We start from the raw sequence: 23,807 nt of genomic DNA, 5'->3' as shown, positions 1-23,807 counted from the left end.
TTACTACCACCTGTAACTCCAGTTCCAGGAATCAAACACCATCTTTGGATTTGCATGTGGTGCTCAGACATCCAAGCAGCAAAAACACCACACATATAAAATAATAATAATAATAATTTAAAATTTACAATTAAACATTGAATAATTATATTCAAATTTTCAAGTGACCAAAGCATTCTATTTACCTCTGACTGAAACACAATCATGGCCTTCTGGAAGTCTTTTGCCTCATCAGTGTTCTCCGACAGAAGATTAGCATTTTCATACAGCGTTTCATTCAGAATTCGGTTATACTGAAAATTGAGAAGGAAAAAAACATATTGTTAAATGAGTCGTGTTGTAGTGTAGGGTTTCAATGTGTGGGGCTTCTGTGAGAGTCATCTATGAACGTACCTCAGGTTTGAAAGCGGCTCCTAGGATGCCTGCTGCCACTTGCAGAATCAGAATCAGCAGCAAGCCGATAAAAAACTGAAAGACAAGACAGGGATGCATTATTCTCAGAGCAGCAGGTAACTTCCAACAGGGTATCCAGTGTCATGTGACCCCTGGCAGCCAGAATAGCCTCAGAAGTGGAATACAAGACTCCGTCTCCTTTATTACACCACCGTGTTGAAGCTACAGATTTGCAATCTATGACTACCCAGAAACATCTGCTTCAGAAATGGGTCCAGGAAAGTAGTCGCAATTAAATCTCGGCAGAAAGACCCCTGTCTATTCCAGCCTATTAAAGGGAAATGGGTTTGGAAGCCTAGAAGATCTCAGGGTCGTTTCTCCGTTCCTGTTTAAATCAAGGTGAAAACTTGCACAGAACAGTCTCTAAGCGGTATCATCCCCGTGGAAATCGCTGGAAACCACGCACACCCTGAACTCTGCCTGGAGGCTGCAGCCCACATACCAGACTGTTCGGAAAACGAGTACCTCAAGTAATTACATCCCCAAATGGGGGGGAAAAGGCCGCCTTGCTCAAGCAGCTCGAGCAGGACATGTTACTGGAGTCCCATTAAACTTGTCTCTGCTTTCCCTCACAGCAAACCGCTCAGCACCATCCCTCTCAGACAGGCACAATCCTTATTTTATTACGGAAGCAAGTTTTGGTCACTCCAATTCATCGCCGACAAATACTATTTTCTAATAGTTTCACAAGATCCGCCCATTTCTTGTTTGCATCTACGTTTAAAAGTGAATGCCTCTGAGCTATTCCTGCTTAATCTGCCCTTCTGGAAAATTCTCACTGACAAATCTGATTATCTCCCCTGCAATGTTGTTACACAGTTGGGGCTTTATGACTCGGCTGTGGCCTACACAAATACATCTCCTACCAGTACTGAAAACAGCCTCTGCCTCTCCAGCCACACGCAAGACACTCCCATTTCTCAAACACAGCAGCCTTGGACCTGGAATTCAACAACACACCCTCCCTCACACAGACAGATTATTCAGTTCCACCCTGGCTTGCAAACTCCCTCCCCCAGCCTCACCCTTCTCCTCTTCAGTTTCCCTCACTACAGTATGGTTTTACTGATTCTTCCCACAATGGGGTCTGTCTTAGGGTTTTCTCTATCACTGAACGCAGTGTCTGACAAACAGAAACACGGTCATTGTTACATGACTGACTGAAGGAATGAGGGCATGACTCATTAAAATGTGTCTTCTTTTTTTTTTTTGATTTTTAATATTTTTATTACATATTTTCCTCAATTACATTTCCAATGCTATCCCAAAAGTCCCCCATAGAGCCCCCCACTTCCCTACCCACCCATTCCCATTCTTTTGGCCCTGGCATTCCCCTATATTGGGGCATATAAAGTTTGCAAGTCCAATGGGCCTCTCTTTCCAGTGATGGCCGACTAGGCCATCTTTCGATACATATGCAGCTAGAGACAAGAGCTCCGGGGTTCTGGTTAGTACATCATGTTGTTCCAACAATAGGGTTGCAGATCCCTTTAGCTCCTTGGGTACTTTCTCTAGCTTCTCCATTGGGAGCCCTGTGATACATCCAATAGCTGACTGTGAACATCCACTCCTGTGTTTGCTAGGCCCCGGCATCGTGTCACAAGAGACAGCTATATTTGGGTCCTTTCAGCAAAATCTTGCTAGTGTATGCAATGGTGTCAGCGTTTAGGAGCTGATTATGGGACGGATCCCTGGATACGGCAGTCTCTAAATGGTCCATCCTTTCATCACAGCTACGAACTTTGTCTCTGTAACTCCTTCCCTGGGAGTTTTGTTCCCAATTCTAAGAAGGTGCACAGTGTCCACACTTTGGTCTTCATTCTTCTTGAGTTTCATGCGTTTAGCAAATTGTATCTTATATCTTGGGTATCCTAAGTTTTGGGCTAATATCCACTTATCAATGAATACATATTGTGTGAGTTCTTTTGTGATTGTGTTACTTCACTCAAGATGATGCCCTCCAGGTCCATCCATTTGCCTAGGAATTTCATAAATTCATTCTTTTTAATAGCTGAGTAGTACTCCATTGTGTAGATGTACCATAATTTCTGTATCCATTCCTCTGTTGAGGGACATCTGGGTTCTTTCCAGCTTCTGGCTATTATAAATAGGGCTGCTAGGAACATAGTGGAGCATGTGTCCTTTTTACCGGTTGGGACATCTTCTGGATATATGCCCAGGAGAGGTATTGCTGGATCCTCCGGTAGTACTATGTCCAATTTTCTGAGGAACCGCCAGACTGATTTCCAGAGTGGTTGTACAAGCTTGCAATCCCACCAACAATGGAGGAGTGTTCCTCTTTCTCCACATCCTCGCCAGCATCTGCTGTCACCTGAATTTTTGATCTTAGCCATTCTGACTGGTGTGAGGTGGAATCTCAGGGTTGTTTTGATTTGCATTTCCCTGATGATTAAGGATGTTGAACATTTTTTCAGGTGCTTCTCTGCCATTCGGTATTCCTCAGGTGAGAATTCTTTGTTCAGTTCTGAGCCCCATTTTTTAATGAGGTTATTTGACTTTCTGGAGTCCACCTTCTTGAGTTCTTTATATATATTGGATATTAGTCCCTTATCTGATTTAGGATAGGTGAAGGTCCTTTCCCAATCTGTTGGTGGTTTTTTTTGTCTTATTGATGGTGTCTTTAGCCTTGCAGAAGCTTTGTAGTTTCATGAGGTCCCACTTGTCAATTCTCGATCTTACAGCACAAGCCATTACTGTTCTATTCAGGAATTTTTCCCCTGTGCCCATATCTTCAAGGCTTTTCCCCACTTTCTCCTCTATAAGTTTCAGTGTCTCTAGTTTTATGTGAAGTTCCTTGATCCACTTAGACTTGACCTTAGTACAAGGAGATAGGAATGGATCGATTCGCATTCTTCTACATGTTAACAACCAGTTGTGCCAGCACCATTTGTTGAAAATGCTGTCTTTCTTCCACTGGATGTTTTTAGCTCCCTTGTCGAAGATCAAGTGACCATAGGTGTGTGGGTTCATTTCTGGGTCTTCAATTCTATTCCATTGGTCTATTTGTCTGTCACTATACCAGTACCATGCAGTTTTTATCACAATTGCTCTGTAGTAGAGCTTTAGGTCCGGCATGGTGATTCCACCAGAGGTTCTTTTATCCTTGAGAAGAGTTTTTGCTATCCTAGGTTTTTTGTTATTCCAGATGAATTTGCAGATTGCACTTTCTAATTCGTTGAAGAATTGATTTGGAATTTTGATGGGGATTGCATTGAATCTGTAGATTGCTTTTGGCAAGATAGCCATTTTTACAATGTTGATCCTGCCAATCCATGAGCATGGGAGATCTTTCCATCTTCTGAGATCGTCTATAATTTCTTTCTTCAGAGACTTGAAGTTTTTATTATACAGATCTTTCACTTCCTTAGTTAGAGTCACGCCAAGATATTTTATATTATTTATGACTATTGAGAAGGGTGTTGTTTCCCTAATTTCTTTGTCAGCCTGTTTATTCTTTGTGTAGAGAAAGGCCATTGATTTCTTTGAGTTAATTTTATATCCAGCTACTCCAATGGGCCTCTCTTTCCATTGATGGCCGACTAGGCCATTTTCGATACATATGCAGCTAGAGACAAGAGCTCCGGGGTTCTGGTTAGTACATCATGTTGTTCCAACAATAGGGTTGCAGATCCCTTTAGCTCCTCAAAGGACCAGCAAACATCTTCAACAAAATTATAGAAGAAAACTTCCCAAATCTAAAGAAAGAGATGCCCATGAACATACAAGAAGCCTACAGAACTCCAAATAGACTGGACCAGAAAAGAAATACCTCCCGACACATAAGCAGTAAGAGAAAAAGGCCAAGTAACATATAAAGGCAAGCCTATCAGAATTACACCAGATTTTTCACCAGAGACTATGAAAGCCAGAAGATCCTGGACGGATGTTATACAGACACTAAAAGAACACAAATTCCAGCCCAGGCTACTATACCCAGCCAAACTCTCAATTAACATAGATGGAGAAACCAAAGTATTCCACGACAAAACCAAATTCACACATTATCTCTCCACGAATCCAGCCCTTCAAAGGATAATAACAGAAAAAAACCAATACAAGGACAGGAACCACGCCCTAGAAACAACAAGAAGGTAATCCCTCAACAAACCTAAAAGAAGACAGCCACAAGAACAAAATGCCAACTTTAACAACAAAAATAACAGGAAACAACAATTACTTTTCCTTAATATCTCTTAATATCAATGGACTCAACTCCCCAATAAAAAGACATAGACTAACAAACTGGCTACACAAACAAGACCCAACATTTTGCTGCTTACAGGAAACTCATCTCAGAGAAAAGGATAGACACTACCTCAGAATGAAAGGCTGGAAAACAATTTTCCAAGCAAATGGCATGAAGAAACAAGCTGGAGTAGCCATTCTAATATCTGATAAGATTGACTTCCAACCCAAAGTCATTAAAAAAGACAGGGAGGGACACTTCATACTCATCAAAGGTAAAATCCTCCAAGAGGAACTATCAATCCTGAATATCTATGCTCCAAATACAAAGGCAGCCACATTCATTAAAGAAACTTTAGTAAATCTCAAAGCACACATTGCACCTCATACAATAATAGTGGGAGACTTCAACACACCACTTTCACCAATGGACAGATCATGGAAACAGAAAGTAAACAGGGACACAGAGAAACTAAGAGAAATTATGAATCAAATGGATCTGGCAGATATCTACAGAACATTCTATCCTAAAACAAAAGGATATACCTTCTTCTCAGCACCTCATGGTACCTTCTCCAAAATTGATCACATAATTGGTCACAAAACAGGCCTCAACAGATACAAAAATATTGAAATTGTCCCATGCATCCTATCAGATCACCATGGACTAAGGCTGATCTTCAATAACAAAATAAATAATAGAAAGCCAACCTTCACGTGGAAACTGAACAACACTCTTCTCAATGATACCTTGGTCAAGGAAGGAATGAAGAAAGAAATTAAGGACTTTTTAGAGTTCAATGAAAATGAAGCCACAACATACCCAAACTTATGGGACGCAATGAAAGCATTTCTAAGAGGAAAACTCATAGCTCTGAGTGCCTCCAAAAGGAAACTAGAGAGAGCACACATTAGCAGCTTGACAACACACCTAAAAGCACTAGAACAAAAGGAAGCAAATTCACCCAAGAGGAGTAGACGGCAGGAAATAATCAAACTCAGGGGCGAAATCAACCAAGTGGAAACAAGAAAAACTATTCAAAGAATCAACCAATCAAGGAGCTGGTTCTTTGAGAAAATCAACAAGATAGATAAACCCTTAGCCAGACTCACTAGAGGGCACAGGGAAAGCATCCTAATTAACAAAATCAGAAATGAAAAAGGAGACATAACAACAGATCCTGAAGACATCCAAAACACCATCAGATCCGTCTACCAAAGGCTATACTCAACAAAACTGGAGAACCTGGATGAAATGGAGAAGTTCCTAGACAGATACCAGGTACCAAAGTTGAATCAAGATCAGGTTAATGATCTAAACAGCCCTATATCCCCCAAAGAAATAGAAGCAGTCATTAATAGTCTCCCAACTAAAAAAAGCCCAGGACCAGATGGGTTTAGTGCAGAGTTCTATCAGACCTTCAAAGAAGATCTTATCCCAGTTCTTCACAAACTATTCCACAAAATAGAAACAGAAGGTACTCTACCCAACTCATTCTATGAAGCCACAATTACTCTGATACCTAAACCACAAAAAGACCCAACAAAGATAGAATACTTCAGACCAATATCCCTTATGAATATTGATGCAAAAATCCTCAATAAAGTTCTTGCTAACCGAATCCAAGAACACATCAAAACAATCATCCATCCTGACCAAGTAGGTTTCATCCCAGGGATGCAGGGATGGTTCAATATACGGAAATCCATCAACGTAATCCAGTATATAAACAAACTCAAAGACAAAAACCACATGGTCATCTCGTTAAATGCGGAAAAAGCATTTGACAAGATCCAACACCCATTCATGATAAAAGTCTTGGAAAGATCAGGAATTCAAGGCCCATACCTAAACATGATAAAAGCAATCTACAGCAAACCAGTAGCCAACATCAAAGTAAATGGTCAGAAGCTTGAAGCAATCCCTCTAAAATCAGGGACTAGACAAGGCTGTCCACTTTCTCCATACCTATTCAATATTGTACTTGAAGTCCTAGCCAGAGCAATTCGACAACAAAAGGAGATCAAAGGGATACAAATTGGAAAAGATGAAGTCAAAATATCACTTTTTGCAGATGATATGATAGTATATATAAGTGACCCTAAAAATTCCACCAAAAATGTGTCTTCTTTTAGACTCTAAAGTTTAGAGCAAACTCAGATTTAAGCCGATAGGTTGGCATATGCTGTGTGAAGCTGTCTCTCTGTCCTTCCTCAGCTACCTAAGGCATTCCCTGATTGGCTTTAATGAATATCTGATGACCAATTAGCTGGGCAGGAAGTAGAAGGCAGGACTTCCTGGAAGGGAAAAAGGGACTCTGGGAAGGAGAAGGAGGAAAGACCTTTTGTCCGGAGACATGGGAAGAGATGTTCTGGTAACTGGCTTGCAAAGTATAGCTATCCGTGTGGCTGGATGAGGTAGTAGGCTGGGTTAACTTAGATGAGTTAGTTCAGGGTCTGACCAGCTAAGGCTCTGAAATATTAACAGGTTTCTGTGTGATTGTTTGGGAAAAGGCAGCCATATTAACTTCCAACATTAATTAATATAAACAGGACATAATGATATTTTAATGTATACTGATGTAATCCAAAACCTATGCCATAGTATCTTCCATAAACAAATTCTCTAAAATAAGTTAGGGTTTCATTAAGCTTGGCAAGGACAAGTCTTGTGACATCACAGATAACCCCTTGGGGGTCTGAAGGGTTGGGTTGCCTACCAAGAGAAGCATGCACCGGCTTTCTTTCACAGCTCCACAGCATCCCAGGAAACCCAGAACCATGATGATAGACCCAACTGCAATCAAGATATTCACAGCAATGAAGGGGTTCGTGCTAGTGTCTCCGGACGTGATGATCTAGAAAAAAGAAAAGAAAAGACTTGGTGTATAGATTTCTTCCCTTGATGTTTATTTTACTCATTTTCCAAATACCCCTTGAGTCCCCACTGGGTGTCAGGCCCTGGTCTGAGACCCTGAGAAACTTTTGTGATCTAAAAGTAAAAAAGTAAAAAAAAAAAAAAGAGTCTCTGTCCTGGCACAGCTCACATTTTATTGAAATGGTGGCACCTCCTGAGTCCTGTTTCCAGCCTTGAATTGTCCTAGAGTGAAATGGTAGATGTTGGATGGAGGAACAATAATGGCCCTTTAAAGTTGTTTCTAACAGTTTAGAAGAAAAGATGCTTTTAGTCCCTTTTTTTTTTAGATTTATTTATTTATTCTATGTAAGTACACTGTAGCTGTCTTCAGACACCCCAGAAGAGATTCAGTTATCATTACTGATGGTTGTGAGCCACCATGTGGTTGCTGGGATTTGAACTCAGGGCCTTCAGAAGAGCAGCCGGTGCTCTTAACCACTGAGCCATCTCTCCAGCCCGCCCCTGTTTTTTAAATGGGCTCTTTGGTTCACACATTGTATATTTTATACCTAGAGTAGCATTATAAAGTCTTTGTTTTATGATATCCTAATTATTTTGACTTGAAAACATCTTAAGTTCTTCAAGTCCGTGCTGGTTACAGCATGAATGAAGTTCAGAATCATGTGGGGCTGAAGAAGCTGTATGCCTTTAAAAGAGGCAATTTGTCTTTAAAGGAGCAAATGTTGTAAGCTCCATTCACATGGAGCTGAAGACCAGGCAAAGCTGTGGTGATCAAAACCAAGGTGATTTGCCTTTGAGCAGAATAGGACAGAAGACAGGAAGTGGCTGAAAGGCGCACTGGGAAGGGGCTCTCACATCTTGGTTAAGGATGCAATAAGCCCACTTCCTGCAAGTGCCCATCAAATCTTGTCTTCTCCTTTTCAGAAGGACCGAACGCAGAAACTTTAGTTTTACCTGACTGTCAAATTATGGGATATTTCAGGGAATATCTTAGGACTATTAACAGTGAGTGGGCAGTAGAATTACATCTGGTGTAATTCAGGTCTTCCACATGCAACCCAAGTATACTCTTATACATAAACCTCAGAGAGCCCCAGACCATAGACCACTCATTTTCCTTCACACACTGACATGTGCATTCCTTCGTGTGATTGACAGTAGTCAATCACAGTTAAAGATGGAGATTCTGTGCCAGTGTTACACGTGTATGCTGTATGCTGCATGCTGTATGCTGCATGCTGTATGCTGTGTACAGTCCATAGGCTACCTGCAGCATCCAAGTACTGGGCTAAGGAAACTCAAAACTGTTTTCCATACTCTACCAAAGCACTCGTGGGTCTCTTCCTTTAACAGTCAACGCAAAAGCAAGCAGCGCCACTAGTGGTCCTTCTGTTTTGAAGGCTTTTAGTATCCATTCATAACCCCTAGGAGACATTTACTCAAAGGTCACTAAGAGGACTGTACTTAAATTATGGAGGCTTAAATGGAATGACCCATTGGGACTCAGGGTCCCAATATGTAACAAGTTTGTGAACCCAAGAAAAGTAAGCTATCTGAGCCTTTGAGCCCATTTTTAGTTTATAAGGGGGAAACAGGCCATCTCTGTGACTTCTAAGGCCTCCTTTGCTTTAAAAGTATTTGCGTACACATAATGCTTTAGGTTAACAAATTTAAAGCTTGCTTGTGTTCTATTTTGTCTTTCATTTGGAGGGAGAGATTTTTGTTTGGTTCATCATTAAGACTGGAGCCAGACTTCTCAGTAGGGAGGATTGGGGTAGATAGACTTCTGTGCTCTTGTGGATGGCCCCTCATCCATGCGTACATGGGCAACACTCATTGGGCTTGGTGGGTTATTACAACAGCAAAAGTAAAGACAAGTTTTGAGAGGGGTGAGAAGATGGCCAGGAAGAGTGAGGGATGAATATAATCGAAAATACCTTGTATGAATGTATGAGATTCACAAAGGATTGATTATATATATATAATCAAAGACAAAATAGATGTGCCAGGAAACCTCTTCTGTATGATCTCCAGATCATGCTATGACATCTAAACAGGTAGAAGACTCTAGTAAGGTTATTAGAACTCAGGAGAGAAAGCCCAGACACAGTGGTCATTCATGGACTGTTTTCATAAGCACCTGGATTAGTGCAGCTGGTACCCATGTAGGCAGTAGTAAGGGCTGGGGTGAGGCTAACCCAACTGGGTCACCCACTGCCAGGAACCAGACAGAAAAAAAAGCCGCATGCTGACCTAGTAGCAGTCACCATTGCAAGTGCTGCCCAACAAACGCCTATTGTTGTTGAAGAGTGAACTAGAAATCTGAGCCCAGTGTTTGTTACAGCTGGAACCCAGCAACGTTACCAAAGCTGCCTCATAGAAACAGAGTCTGCGTGTTTCTTAAGAAAAGGGGAGAAATCCTAAAGGAGGCCCAGTGAGTCTGAAAGATGAGGATGCTAACTGGGATCTTCTTTGGATTCAAAGAGATATCCTAAGATGAGGGTGATGCCCATGTTTTTGGCCTTGGGAGCTATTGAATTTATCGTCCTCCCAAGGCTTGTTAGCAGAAAGAGATGTCACTTCCCTGTCATTCTTGTATGTGCTTGTGTTCATGTTAGCCCTTGTAAAACGACTCATTCTATTTTCCCGGTAATAAAATTCAACTCTTCACTCAGTGTTGACTTTTGCCCACTCATTGCAGATAAACACGAATCAAGCTGACTTCCTGTGAGCCAGGCTGGTTGGTGTTGTCCTAGGACTGACTTTTGTTCTGGGTAAGAAGCTGATAGCACAAAGATCTAAATGTAACTGAAGGTGGTGCTGCCTCGCCTGCCTGTTCTGTCCATTTCACTCCCAGATGTGGACTCACATTCTCTCAAGGGCAACAGCTCTTTTAATCCATTCAATGTGTGTTGTCTCTTAACAGACTAAACACCACGTTTGCTTAACAGAAACACTGGGGAGAAAGAAAATGTTGACCACAAATCAAATAATGATATAAAATTCAGGCTGTGGATATATCTTCAAGAGTCTAAAGTACTCTCAAAATAGTGGTTGGCTGTTAGTCTTTGTTTTTAATTATGAGCCTCAAAGTCAGGCAGATTGTATGCTCCTTCAAAACCCTCTTCCTCCTCTCAGACACCAGATCCTGTGGCCATCAAGCATTTAGAGCCATGTTTATCAGTATAAATAATAAATGGAAGTCTGATGAACTGGGAGGCAAGACAACCTGCTCCACCCAGCCTCTCCTAGTTTACTCACTGGGTAAAGTACAGAATGAGGAAATGCCTCACTGCCTTGGAGTGGCTCTGGACTCTCTTGGGATAGAGAGAAAGAGAGGGAAAGAGGGAAGAGAAGGAAGAGGAGGAGGAAGAGAGAGAGGAAAGGAAAAATGGGGTACATTTATGAAAAATCTACACATATTTTAAAAAGCATACAAACCAGCTTAGTTTGCTTTTAATCCTCTTTTCACTAAGCCGTGTCCAAAGGCATCTGGTCTCACTATGATACAACTTGTTTAAATCTTTTTAAAGCGTTGTCTGCACTTCTGGCTTAGTAGTATCATTGTGACATTCGACAGGAATCAGAATTCTTCTTCAGGGAGGAAAACGTTTGGAGCCAAACCTTTGAAAAGGCTCTAACAATAGAGACCTGATGGACAAGGGTCTGCCTTCACAACCCTGAGCAAACTTCTCTGCAGGAACTGAGAACAGTAAAGCACGGAGCAGGGGGCTCTCTGAACCGAGAGGGGAGAAGAGAGCAAAAGTAAGAGCATCAAGAAATGAAGCCAGCGTGGTGTTATTTTGGATAAATCTGGATCAACAACCCGCCCACACCCTTTGCTTTCTTCCTCCTCCTGCGTTTGGAACATGGAATAGAAATAGTATGCGATTAAATCCAAAGGCTGGGGCTGGAATTGTGCCTACAAACCAAACTTTCAAACCTGGGGACATGTCGATAAAAGCTTTGTTCCTGGGGTGAAAAGGTATGTAATGGGAGCAGATGGATCTTGTTAACTGTTTGCATGTTCAAGAAGCTGAACAGTATCCGGGTCACACTAATGTGAGTGAGTCACTCTAGTGTGAGTGAGTCACCCAAGTGTGAGTGACAGTCTCAGGTTGAAATGGTTGTCTCAAGTTCCAGTTGCAAGAGGTAAATGCCACCTGTCTCTGAACTGTGCTGTCCTTGAAATCTGGAGTCACATTCGTCTCCCAGAAAACATCTCATCTCTATCCATTTTGGACCAACCACTCTGGAATTAGCTATATGATAGTCAGAATGTGCTAGAGAAGTTGCTCTTGGTGGAGAGGAAAGGTGTTCCGTGTCTCCAAACTGTTCGTTAGGCTGGCCTTTAGTAGTGAAGGAGGCAAGATTCTACATAAACCCTGTCCCACATCTCCCTGTGTTGAAGTCTTTCTAGTTTGAGAATAATGATACGAGAATTTGGGAGAAAGCCTCACCTGGGATGGATGACGCATGTTACCAGGGACATTGGGGTCATTGCTCAGGGTTCTTAGTCTCAGTGGTAAAACAGTTTAAGAATGGGCTCAGAAGAAACCTCAAGGATAAGTTTACTTGAGCTTACAGGCAAAACTAAGCTATAAATATTGGCATCTTCCTGGAAGAGAAAGATGGCTAAGTGGAAGAGAGAAAGCCATGCTATTTGATTTGAGCCAACATGTTCAGCCATATGGATCAGACAAGCAGCCATATTGGGGCAGTGGGGGGGAGGCTGGGGGGGGGGCATTAGAATAGACATCCTGTCAGGACTGCACTGGATGGTACAGATAAAGGACTCAGAAGAGCAAGCAGGCTTAACCCATCTGTGCTCCCATAATCCATTATTGACTACACAGAGAACTGGAATTCTGCAAAGGCAAAATACATTATCTCGTTGAGGATAATAATTCCTCCCGTGTTTTTTAAATGGCTTAGGGTAAATCAGCCTTCCAGAGGACTGGCCCCTTGGCCAAGTGATTTGCCTGGCCCAATTGGGTTGACTAACTCGTTCTTGGGTAGCTTGTAATGGTAGATCTCTACCCAGGCCAGAGAAATGGTTTTCCCTTAATATGCATAGATGCTTCAGTAGCACGCCCCTCTCAGCTCTCCAGAAGGACTGTGCCATGCAAGGCACAGAATAAGTAACTTTGACTTTCTAAAGTAGAAACCCATGTAACATCACACATAAGAGAGGCATTTAAGAAAAATGTTATAGGACATTTACTTTCTGTCATTATTGTCGCCTTTGCTTCTCATGATGGTGATAAGAGCTGCTTTGTGTATCTATATTTACCTCTTTTCCGTCTTTGCTTACTCTCACCCATATGGCCAGTCCCAAGATCAGTGTACCACATACCTGTAGAAAAGGGAGGGGGGAAAGAAAGAACATTAGAATACAAAGACACAATAAAATGATAATTCCACAAACCCCAGTTTCATGGCTGCCGGAATAGTTCATCAGGACCCAGACTGTTACATTCTGAAGTGCGGCACAGCAGGATAAGACTGGTAAGAATCACAGTCCATTCATAGCGGTACGACAAGAAGAGACCTCTGCCAGGTGGTAAAAGACATTCCCCAGGATTTAATTGAAATCACGTGGAATATTTCCTATGGTTTAAAGATAAGACACCCTTAATATACTCCTGCATTTGATGCTTGCACTTTATCTTGGACCAAGAAAGAAAGGCATAACTCTCCAACCATCCAATATGCACTCAGGACTTCTGAGGAAGAGAGGCGTTTGTAAAGACAGACAATAGTAGAACATTTGACCAAATGTGAAGTTAAACAATGATAGTACATACTAATTAATATTTTAAAACTCAAGTAAACTATAAAAAAATTATTTTAGCTAGTAAGGCTTACCCAGAAAAAAGAAACAGCAGGAAACAGTATTTAAATTCTTAAATTCCTTTTAATGGCTTTTCCAGATTATTTAATTTGGACCATGGCCAACACATAAAATGTGAAACACATTTTACTTTAGTGTAAGGAAAACTCTTGTCTCTCAAGGTTACACACACACACACACACACATATACATATATATGCCTCAAAAAAATCAAAGATGTATTATTAGATAGATATATTAAGAGCAGTCCCAGTTACATACCAGACATAGTGGGCCTTGGAGGGCTTTCTAGATGTTTCTGACTCTCCATATTCTAACAAAGAACTGTCTGAGTTCTCCAAAACCCAGTGGCCTTGAACTGTCATTGCTTTCATATATGCATGGTTGAACTGTATACCTGGGACCCTCAAGCAACCATATGCAAGGACCTCCAGTGAGTGCTTTCTCATCAAGTTTTTGGTAGAAACAAGGTCAAAGGGCTTGTTAAAAGAATAAGGAGTACATGGAGCCTCTGAGGAGACATGGAGTCTCTCCTGCCTCAAAGACCTCAAAAGTCTTCTAAGTCCAAACCTTTGTTAAGGTAAAGTACCTGATATATTATAGTCACACAGTTGAAACTCCAGACCAACTCCTAACCAATCAACCTGTCGTACATGCTTTAACTCCTACAAACTTTGCCCCAATTATTCTAATGCAATTAAAAAAGAAACTTTGTCCATTAGCCAATAACCTATGCAACTGACTGTCTTACAGGCCAGCATACATAAATGCTATACAAATAAATTAATAAAAGTTTAGCGTTGCGAGCCTAGTTTCCCCTTCCTCCCACTAGAGCTAATATTGACAAATAAAGATAAGGGCCCAGGTTCGCAGGTGGTGGTTAGCCAACCAGAGGGAGAGAAGTCCTGTCAGATGATAACTCAGCTTTCTGGTAGTGATTTTATAAGGATCACATTTTTCTTGCTAATTAATTGATTTCCTTATTCATATTTTCTGTTTTTAGTTCTCTCTTTATAAGTATGTTTATGCTGATCATCTTTTTATTTATTTTTTTACTTTATTAGATACTTTCTTTATTTACATTTCAAATGCTATCCCAAAAGTTCCCTATACCCTCCACCTGCCCTGCTCCCCTACCCACCCACTCCCACTTCTTGGCCCTGGCGTTCCCCTGTACTGGGGCATATAAAGTTTGCAAGACCAATGGGCCTCTCTTTCCAATGATTCTGCTACATATGCAGCTAGAGACATGAGCTCTGGGGGTACTGGTTAGTTCATATTGTTGTTCCACCTATAGGGTTGCAGACCCCTTCAGCTCCTTGGGTACTTTCTCTAGCTCCTCCATTGGGGGCCCTGTGTTCCATCCAATAGCTGACTGTGAGCATCCACTTCTGTATTTGCCAGGCACTGACATAGCCTCATACGAGACAGCTATAGCTGTTCATCTTTTTAAAGTTTTTATTCTTTAATAATTTGCTACAGTTCACTTTTTATCATATGTGTTTTCATCCCCCAACTCACACACCACCCTCCCTCTCTTCCCACCCAATTTCATATTCTTTCTCTCTCTCTTAAAAAATGAAAACAAAAGAATATTCTGAAAATCATGGCGTCTGATTTGTGCTGGCCAACGCCGACGAGCCACCTGGAGTATGTCTGCTAAGCCTGATATCACTCCACTGAAGAAAACTGATTTTTCTTCTCTCAGCTGCTCGAGTTTGTGAAGAGCTTCCTGGCTAGGGCTGGGAGTCTCTGCCCACTTCTCCTCCTATGTGCTGGGATTTTGTCTTCCTCGAGCTTGTGCAGCTCTCAAACCTGCTCTCGAAATACTTCTACCCCCTCATCTGCATAGACCCCTGCTACTTACCCCTCTCCATATCTCCTTCTCTGTCCTCACACCTTCATGCTGACCATCTCGATAGTAACCCTGGCCTTTAACTTTAACTAAAACTAATATTATCTGTGCTGGTAACTATTGAGTATCTGGCACTTGAAAAAGAACACAGAAAGTTATATAGCAGGGTCTGGAGGTAGGAAATGGAAGAGAAAAATTATGTAGTTATATTATGATCTCAAAAATAATAATAATGAACCCGTATACTTTATTATTACATTATTAATATATTTACATTTTACTAATTAATTAATTTTGTAATTATACTTAATTATACTTGTAACTGCATTTAATTACATTGTATTAATTACAATTAATACAATTAAATATTAAATTATTAATACATAATACTGTATTAATTAAACTGCACATCTATATCTTATTTACTTGACCCTCAAACCATATTAGGTTTTCTCCGACACCGAACATTACCTATAACTACAACCTTGAAAATAAAAAGTAGTCACTCACTTTATAAGCGAAGAATGTTTTCTCTAATTTCAGTCCCCACAATTAAATCGAATGCATTTGCAGTTATTGAAATTGGCTAAACTTTCATGTCCACTCCCATCACTACCTCTTTTTTTCTATATATTAGTTTTAAAATGAAAATACACTGTTTAAAACATTTTTCTCATCTCATTGGAGAATTTCACATGTCAAGGTCATAAATGTCACATCATTAGAATGTTTGCAAGGGCTACAGCTAATCTTAGAAGTAGATGCATCTCCTATCAAGGTGGTGAACTACAAAGCAGGTCCATTCCCACTGCCTTGAGATGAGCCATCACGTGAGTCCGTGAGGCCTCCTGCATCTTTCTCGTTTAGCTCTAAGGATGTGTTAAGTTATGTCTAGCTCTGGATATCTGTGCTTGTAAGACTGGAAAGTGAAAGGTGTTAATAAGTCGGCTCTAGGCCTGGCATCAGTGGCCGTGGAGATCTAACTGGCCCATCTTTATCCTGGTTTCACTTTCAGGAGAACCACTGTGGTTTTCACTCAGTTCTCATTTGACATCTTTGGTTTTTACAATTAGGATGTGGTTGGTTCGGATCAGTATTCTGAGAATGTAGACAATTTTGATATTTACAGATGGGCAAGCAATGGTCTGATTCGTTTTTCCTTAGACTCTCACATAAGATGGTGTTTTAATGACGATATTTAGAAACAGGACTTTTAGGAGATAGCTTAGGTTAAATGAGGTCATCAAAAGTAGAATCCTAATCCAGTGAGATTGAAGACCTTACAAGAGAGCTCTGTCTCTGTCCATTACCTTAACCTCTGAGAAGAACCACGTGACAAAAAGGGAGAAGGCAAAAGAACCTCCACTGGACACCCAGTGGGCCTGCACCTCAGTCTTAGAACCTTCACTGGACACCCAATGGGCCTGCACCTCAGTCTTAGAACCTTCACTGGACACCCAATGGGCCTGCACCTCAGTCTTAGAACCTTCACTGGACACTCAATGGGCCTGCACCTCAGTCTTAGGCCTCTCAGCTTTCAGAACTGTAAGAAATGAATTTCTATTGTTTCAACTACCAATCAATAGTAATTTCTTATGGAGGCCTGTACTGGCTGGTTTTGTGTGTCACCTTGACACAAGCTGGAGTTATCACAGGGAAAGGAGCCTCTCTTCAGGAAATGCCTCCATAAGATTCATATGTAAGGCATTTTCTCAATTAGTGATCAAGGGGGGAGGGCCCGGCCCATTGTGGGTGGTGCCATCCTTGGACTGGTAGTTCTGGGTTTCATAAGAAAGCAAGCTGAGCAAGCCAGGGGAAGCAAGCCAATAAGTAACATCCCTCCATGGCCTCTGCATCAGCTCCTGCTCCCTGACCTGCTTGAGTTCCAGTCCTGACTTCCTTTGGTGATGAACAGCAATGTGGGAAGTGCAAGCTGAATAAACCCTTTCCTCCCCAACTTGCTTCTTGGTCATGATGTTTGTGCAGGAATAGAAACCCTGACTAAGACAAGACCCAAGCCAATTAAGACAGAAAATATGCTGATATCAACAAAATGTCAGAAAGACAATGGCAAGACATGATCTGGAATTAACTTCTGATTTGAGCTCTGCAGGACTTGACAGAAATTCATATGAGTACCTAGAGACCCAAGCTCAGCTTACAGTAGCCCCCAATGGACATTAGTGAGAAGAGTCTGTATAATCAACAGCAACAGGTTTGATGCCACATGGGTAGGGATATTTGGGGCCTCGTCCATCTAGAGTGGAGTCCAGCATCATTGAGGATATAGTACCCTGATTCCCCCAGACTTCTTGCCTTGTGAGAAAAGAAGAGTGTAGAGTCAGACTAAAATTATGCTTATGTTTTAAAAACCTACTATGCATAAAATAGGATCATCACTTGAGGAGAGAGTTTTTATATTAAAAAGCAATATGGGCCATTGTTGGGATAAAAATAACATCAATTAAACTACTGCATACCGACCCTTGCTTATATGTTGGCATAAAGTTCCTTAGTTAATCTTTATGGTTAGTCCTTCTAAGTAAAAGTGCCCCCCCTCAGCCTATGCATGCAGGAAGTGGAGCACAGAAGAGCCAATGAGCATACGTTAGCACACAAAGCAAGAGGCTGGGGAGGTTCGGGATCTGAATCACAAGTGGCATGAATAAGCATTTTTATTTCATTTCTCTAACTGTGATAGAAGAAAGTATTACCTTATCATAAATTCTTTCTGTATTAATTTCCCCTCGGTTCCAGAATTCAACGTGGAAAAGTATTCGTCATGATCTGAAATAGTTTCCTACCTTACTCGTTCTAATGCCTAGGAAATGTTGATTGGATCGTCATTTTTCATAAGCACCTACTGTCACTTTGAGTCCCTTGTGCATATCAACTCACAGTGATCTAAGGAGGTAGATTGAGCACGGCCATCATTTGTGTAGATGACAAACTGTAAAGTACGGTGAAGCTAGTCCCTCTAAGGTAGGACAGCTGGTGAAGGGGACTTAAGCTCACTACAACGGGGCCTTTACACCTTTGCTGTTCCCCTAGTTCAACTGATTAGCATAACTGTACAATGACAAGCAGCTGCTGTATTACCAGTGGCCATAGATTTCAGTCACAGTTAACTGTCTATTGCAGGGGTTTTCAACAGCTGACAGGATAAAATATAATTGTGTCCCATTGTTTATGATGTACCTTTATCCCAGATATGTCTGCTTTGCATCCAAGCTCTTACAGAGAGAGTGTCTTGTGTATGAATGCATCACCTGTCAATTAAAACGCCTATGGCCTATGGCTTAGGCAGGAAATAGAAGGTGGGACATCTGAGAGCCAGAAAGAATTCTGGGATAGAGACAGGTGGGGAAAGATCCATCAGGGAAGACTTGAAGACACAGATGTGTGGTACCTAAGCATAGGTAACTAGCCATGTGGCAGAATGTAGAGGAAAATAAATGGGTTATCTTAAATTATGATCTAGTCAGAAAAGAGCCTTACTATACAGCCAAAGTATTTGTAAATATATTGTAAGTCTGAGTCTTATTTCTGGGAGCATGGGGCTGGGAGGAAGAACCGGGGACCTATCTTCTAAAGCTGGCCACACCCAGTGTAGAAAAGACAATGAAAGTTGAACCACTGGTTCCTGGATTTGCCTCGTGTTCACACTACCTTCCATCTCTCCTTGTGCATTGATCACTTCTGGAGCTAATGCCTTGGCCGGCTGAAGCCCTTTTCCTCACTGGGCACATATGAAGATTGGTAATGTGCCTCTGTGCTTTTCTTCATGAGACCTGACGGTCACATGATGCTCTGTGTCTGGTTTGTGTTATCCTCCATCTTCCCATAGAAGGCCCATACTTCTGCTTACCCACATGCCCAGGGAACACTAAGCCTCTTGGATACTCCCTGGTCTGTCCTCTCTAAGAAGGGTGTGAGAATATTGGGCCATTTCCTGTTTGACTTATGACTCAAGGAAATAGGTGTTGTATCTGTAACTTCTCTATTATTGATAATACCTCCAATTCTCCAGTTTGCAGCAATCTCCAACATGATTAGGGATGATTTTCAACTCATGTGTTTTTTTCTCTCATTATCAATTCTATTGACTGAAAACCACCACATATTTGTGTGGCACATCAAGTTCTCCCAGAAGAGAAACCAGTATGTTCAGATCAAATGACCATATGCCTATCTCAGAGATATTTCAACATCTGGCCCCACTTTACCAAAGCCAAGTTTTACAAGTTAAAACCAGAAAGAATGCATTTTGAAAACGCAAGGCTGCGGACATCTACGAGAAAACCACATCAAGGGAAAGGCTAAAATTTTTGCTTAAGTAAACATTAAGAATGTGACAAATTGCTAATTTCCTAGGAAGAATCATACGTTTCCAACTGAGAGCCCAGGCTGAGGGGAGAGAGGAGAGTGAAGATAGGAATGTCCCCTCACCTCAGAAAGAGCACCAGATGCCTACATTTTTATTTAAAATGCTGATGTGACATGTGGCTAAGAAGTCATCATTGCCCTTCCCAACTATTGTTCTCACCAACAGTCTCTGTCCCTTATGGAGAGATTGCAGGTCCCACCACACAGGGACATGAGACAATTCCATTGCGGAAGTTAGAGCTATCTAACTGAAATCTATGGGGTCAGAAAGATTTTATGTGTGACCTCAGAGAAAGAACAGATTGTAACCATAAACTAATCAGAGTTCCCCAGGAGACCTGTGACAGTGTCGGGAACAGAAAGGTACAGAGCGCGGGAGAGTTGCAGCTGACCTTGAACCTTTATCTTAAACCCATTACACAGCCCCTTCCTGGATTATCCTTATGTAACATTCTTGATTCAAATTTGGATCTATTTCAAACTCCTGTTTGTGAGTTAGACAATGGATTCCAACTCCATCAGCACTTTGTCCTTTTTTTTTGTTCGTGAAATAGAGACCTACTTCAACTTTTTCCTAATTTGAAAATTGTTTCTGGTTGGTGTGTTTTCAGACACATTTTTAAATGTCTTAACCCCTATGTGTTTATTAGTATATTAATATTTACTTATCATAAATATATGATATCATATATATCATAGAAATAGAAACAATGGCCATCGTTCTGACTTTTTTTTATTTTAAAGAAATAGGTGGTTCTAACTCTGGCAGGCAAATGACCAAATGAGCCTGAAATATCTTGTCTCACTTAAGAATGGAGGAGTTAGAAAGGCTATTATAATCATGTCAAAAAAGCCAACTTGAAATGTGTCTTGGCAAAAATCCAGAATCAACTGTAAATCAATAAGGATAAGGACTCTATTGGGCTATATTTTCATTTTATAAGGAAAGTACCTTATTGTTAAATGGTATGAGAAAGTTAACTCATACAACCCCAGAAGGAGCGCCAGATGCCTACGTTTTTATTTAAAATGCTGATGTGACATGTGGCTAAGAAGTCATCATGGGCCTTCCCAACTATTGTTCTCACCAATAGTCTCTGTCCCTTATGGAGAGATTGCAGGTCCCACCACACAGGGACATGAGACAATTTCATTGCGGAAGTTAGAGCTATCTAATTGAAATGTATGGGTGTTTGGAAATCTGGTAAAAAGTAAGAAAGAAGTGTTTGTATCATATTTGTATGTGCCTTCATGATATAGAAAATATGTGACATATATATTCTCACACACATTTTATATACATATGTGTGTGTGTGTGTGTGTGTGTGTGTGTGTAGGTTTGTGTAAACACACACACACTCACATACACACACACATACACACACACACACACACACACACACACACACACACACACCATGTCCTGAAAACCAAAAACTACATTTCACCTCAACTAACATATGAAGTAACATTGATAGCATTGATTATCACCCACTTCAGTCACATAAGAAACCCAAAATGAACTCGAGCATCCTCACAAGCACGGCGCCATCACGTATCGTCAACTGGCCTAATTCCATTGCTAATTTACAGAAATACAGAAGACAGAGAAATATGGCAAGGCACACCCTGGGATGTGAACAGCAAAATTCGAACAGTAGAACCGACGATAAGGCCAACCAAAATAATTACTCAGAATTTCAGTAAGAGGGGAAATGACAAGGACCGAGGAAGAGGCTACAGATTAAAATTGTCACAGGAGCTGTATCAACGGACCAAGGTCAAATGGGCTCATTCTGGATAATAGTTCAAATAGCATGTTTAAAGCAATTAGAAACTCAATCCCTGGTTAAGAAATTCTTATTGAATTTTTAAAGTATGAGAGTGATATTGTAACTACATTAGTAAATGTAATTGCCTTTCAAGATTCATGCTAATGTATTGATAGATGAATGATAACCCTAATGTTTTGTTCATAATTGTCTGAGCAAGTGACTGAGACTACGCATGTATAGATTGGTTTCGTGGTTTTGGTGGCCGAGTAATAGAGCTAATTTTCCAAATTTGTCTTCATTTGTGAATGCTGGAAAGTTTGAAAAAAAGCCAAAGCACACATTCATTTCTTTCTTTATATTCAACCCTTGATGACTTTAATAATTGAAGAGAAGCAATATGTTTGATTACTTTTTAAAATTTTGTCATATATTCTTGAGTTTCAAACTATTGTCCTAGTTTCTAGTAATTTCAAAAACAGCCCCTTTTCATAGGAAAAGAAGACGAAGTATAAAGAACAAAAATGTTTTTATTCTCTTATTTATATAAATAAATACATATTTATATAAATAAATACTTATTTAACAAATTTAATTCACTATATGTCACCTTTATTCATTAGGGCTACTAGCCATTGAGTAGAAAGTCATTTCATACTATAAAGTTATATTAGTGTACTTAAATCATTATTATTTTAATGCAATGAATGGATGAGAATAGATGTTTTCCCTCATCCTGACCTGTCCAGATCTCTATTAAGCCTTTTACCGAAAGCTAAGAAAGAAAATGAATGTATTGGACCGATACCAGCCATCTATTAAAGGCCAAAAGGCTCAGACACAAAACCAGAGGTCCTTATCCGTAATGCATAAACTACTTTCCAATCCAGAAACAATGGAGTTGTTTTCTGTTTCAGCATCCTGAGACATTTCCACTACTTTACTTGTGAGCACCTCTAGTTATATCATATGTATACATGTTCTCTCCCCAACATCCCGCCCCACCCCCTCAGATCATGATATTTGCTTTTTCAATGTTAAATGATGCTTTCAATGCCTTTGGGAGCCATCATCAGACTTAAGCAAGGCATAATTTGCAAGAAACAAACCCTGTAATTTGAAAGGATGGGTTGACGACACACCAAAATATTGACTTCGAAATACTAATACCTAGTCACTGGTTTAGCTGAATCTTATGATTAAATACTCTTACTGCTTCTCCAGGGACTATTTCTTTCTTCCTGGGGGCTCTGAAAATGACCCTCCCATGTATTTACCACCCCGCCACTCACTAGTCAGTCACCTGTTTCAAACCTAGATGTCAAAGAGAGGGAACCAGAAGCCATGCTGAATCAAACTGTTTTCTTTGGAGTCTTAAAACCAGAGTGCTGATTGACATCAGAGAACTGAGAATAATTGTCCTTTAATTAAGGGATATTTCCCCCTGTGTTTAGTCTTGCAACAATATGAAAACATTCGGGAAATGTTTATCCTCAGAGAACTTGAATACACCGGGTTTTTTGTTTTGTTTTGGTTTGGTTTGGTTTGGTTTTTTTGGAGTCATTGGCTTCTTTTCAGTTCCCCAAACAGCCAGCGACAAACCAGTGTAAATATTTCAATGGAAAATGTTTTTTTCCCCCTCATCCTCTAGCTCTATGTAAGTCTGTTCTCAGTTGTGATATTTATCTCAGGTCTTCTTTCCTGAACAAAACTGAGAATTAAAAGAAAACTACTTACCCAGAACAAGAAGTTGAAGAAAAACATAGAATACTTTAAACAGCTGCTCACACCTGCCATTTCGGAGAAGGGGCAGCCACCAAGTTACAGTGGAATGAAGTAGTCCGTAGAAGGCTGTCCTGCGTAGGCTCTGAAAGATTTTGCCTGCAGAGATCTGTGTGCCTGCAGCTTCGGGGTAGAAATAGAGAGCAAAGAAGTAGACAGAAGGAACAGGAAAAAAAAAAAACCAGTTATTGGAGTGGATAAAAAATTAACCCACACCTTTAAATATCCCAAACGTTATCTTCAGGCGAGTACATTCTTTTCCTTCTTATGGCTGCTAAGGCATTAGGTCAGGATATTTATGATGGCTTCTCAAAGCCCGCTCCCTCTAGAGTAAACAGATATCAAGTTATGGGAGTGGCTGGGGCAGAGGTGGAGAATGGTACAGCGAGATAGTAGGTGGATAGACTGGCTGGCTGGCTGGTGTGGCTGCCCTCTCTTCTAACCCTGTGGAAATCGGCTGCCAGGCTCTCAAGTAAATGGGTCTTGTGTCTCACTTCGTTTTTGCATCCCCCCCCTTTTTTTTAATTGATAGGAGCACAAAGTTCCTTTCAGCCATAGGTATTTGGAAACCTGCAAAGCATCCGGACTTAAGTTACTATAACTTCTTCTCCTCAACTTCAA

At 40.8% G+C, this 23,807-nt stretch overlaps 1 protein-coding gene across 3 annotated transcripts in view; it reads right to left on the bottom strand.

Moving 5' to 3' along the window:
• The window catches only part of Tspan8 (tetraspanin 8), a 36,757-nt gene extending 13,182 nt beyond the window's left edge, over positions 1 to 23,575 (bottom strand). Inside the window, exons 1-6 of one of the 3 annotated variants that reach the window (XM_021174903.3) lie at positions 23,403 to 23,575; positions 23,142 to 23,309; positions 12,831 to 12,893; positions 7,380 to 7,517; positions 394 to 468; positions 186 to 293 (exon numbers count right to left, since the gene is read on the bottom strand). In XM_021174903.3, coding sequence (XP_021030562.1) covers positions 186 to 293; positions 394 to 468; positions 7,380 to 7,517; positions 12,831 to 12,893; positions 23,142 to 23,201 — 444 coding nt within the window. In that variant the 5' untranslated portion in view covers positions 23,202 to 23,309; positions 23,403 to 23,575. The other 2 variants (XM_021174904.3, XM_029482306.2) reach the window with 2 other exon arrangements.
• Positions 23,576 to 23,807: the final 232 nt, after the last annotated feature.

Source organism: Mus caroli, unplaced genomic scaffold, assembly GCF_978045245.1.
Source record: "Mus caroli unplaced genomic scaffold, Mus_caroli_1 scaffold_9, whole genome shotgun sequence".
Lineage (NCBI taxonomy): Eukaryota > Metazoa > Chordata > Mammalia > Rodentia > Muridae > Mus > Mus caroli.
The sequence above is the reverse complement of the archived record's forward strand: the minus strand, read 5'-3'. Positions and strand labels throughout refer to the sequence as shown.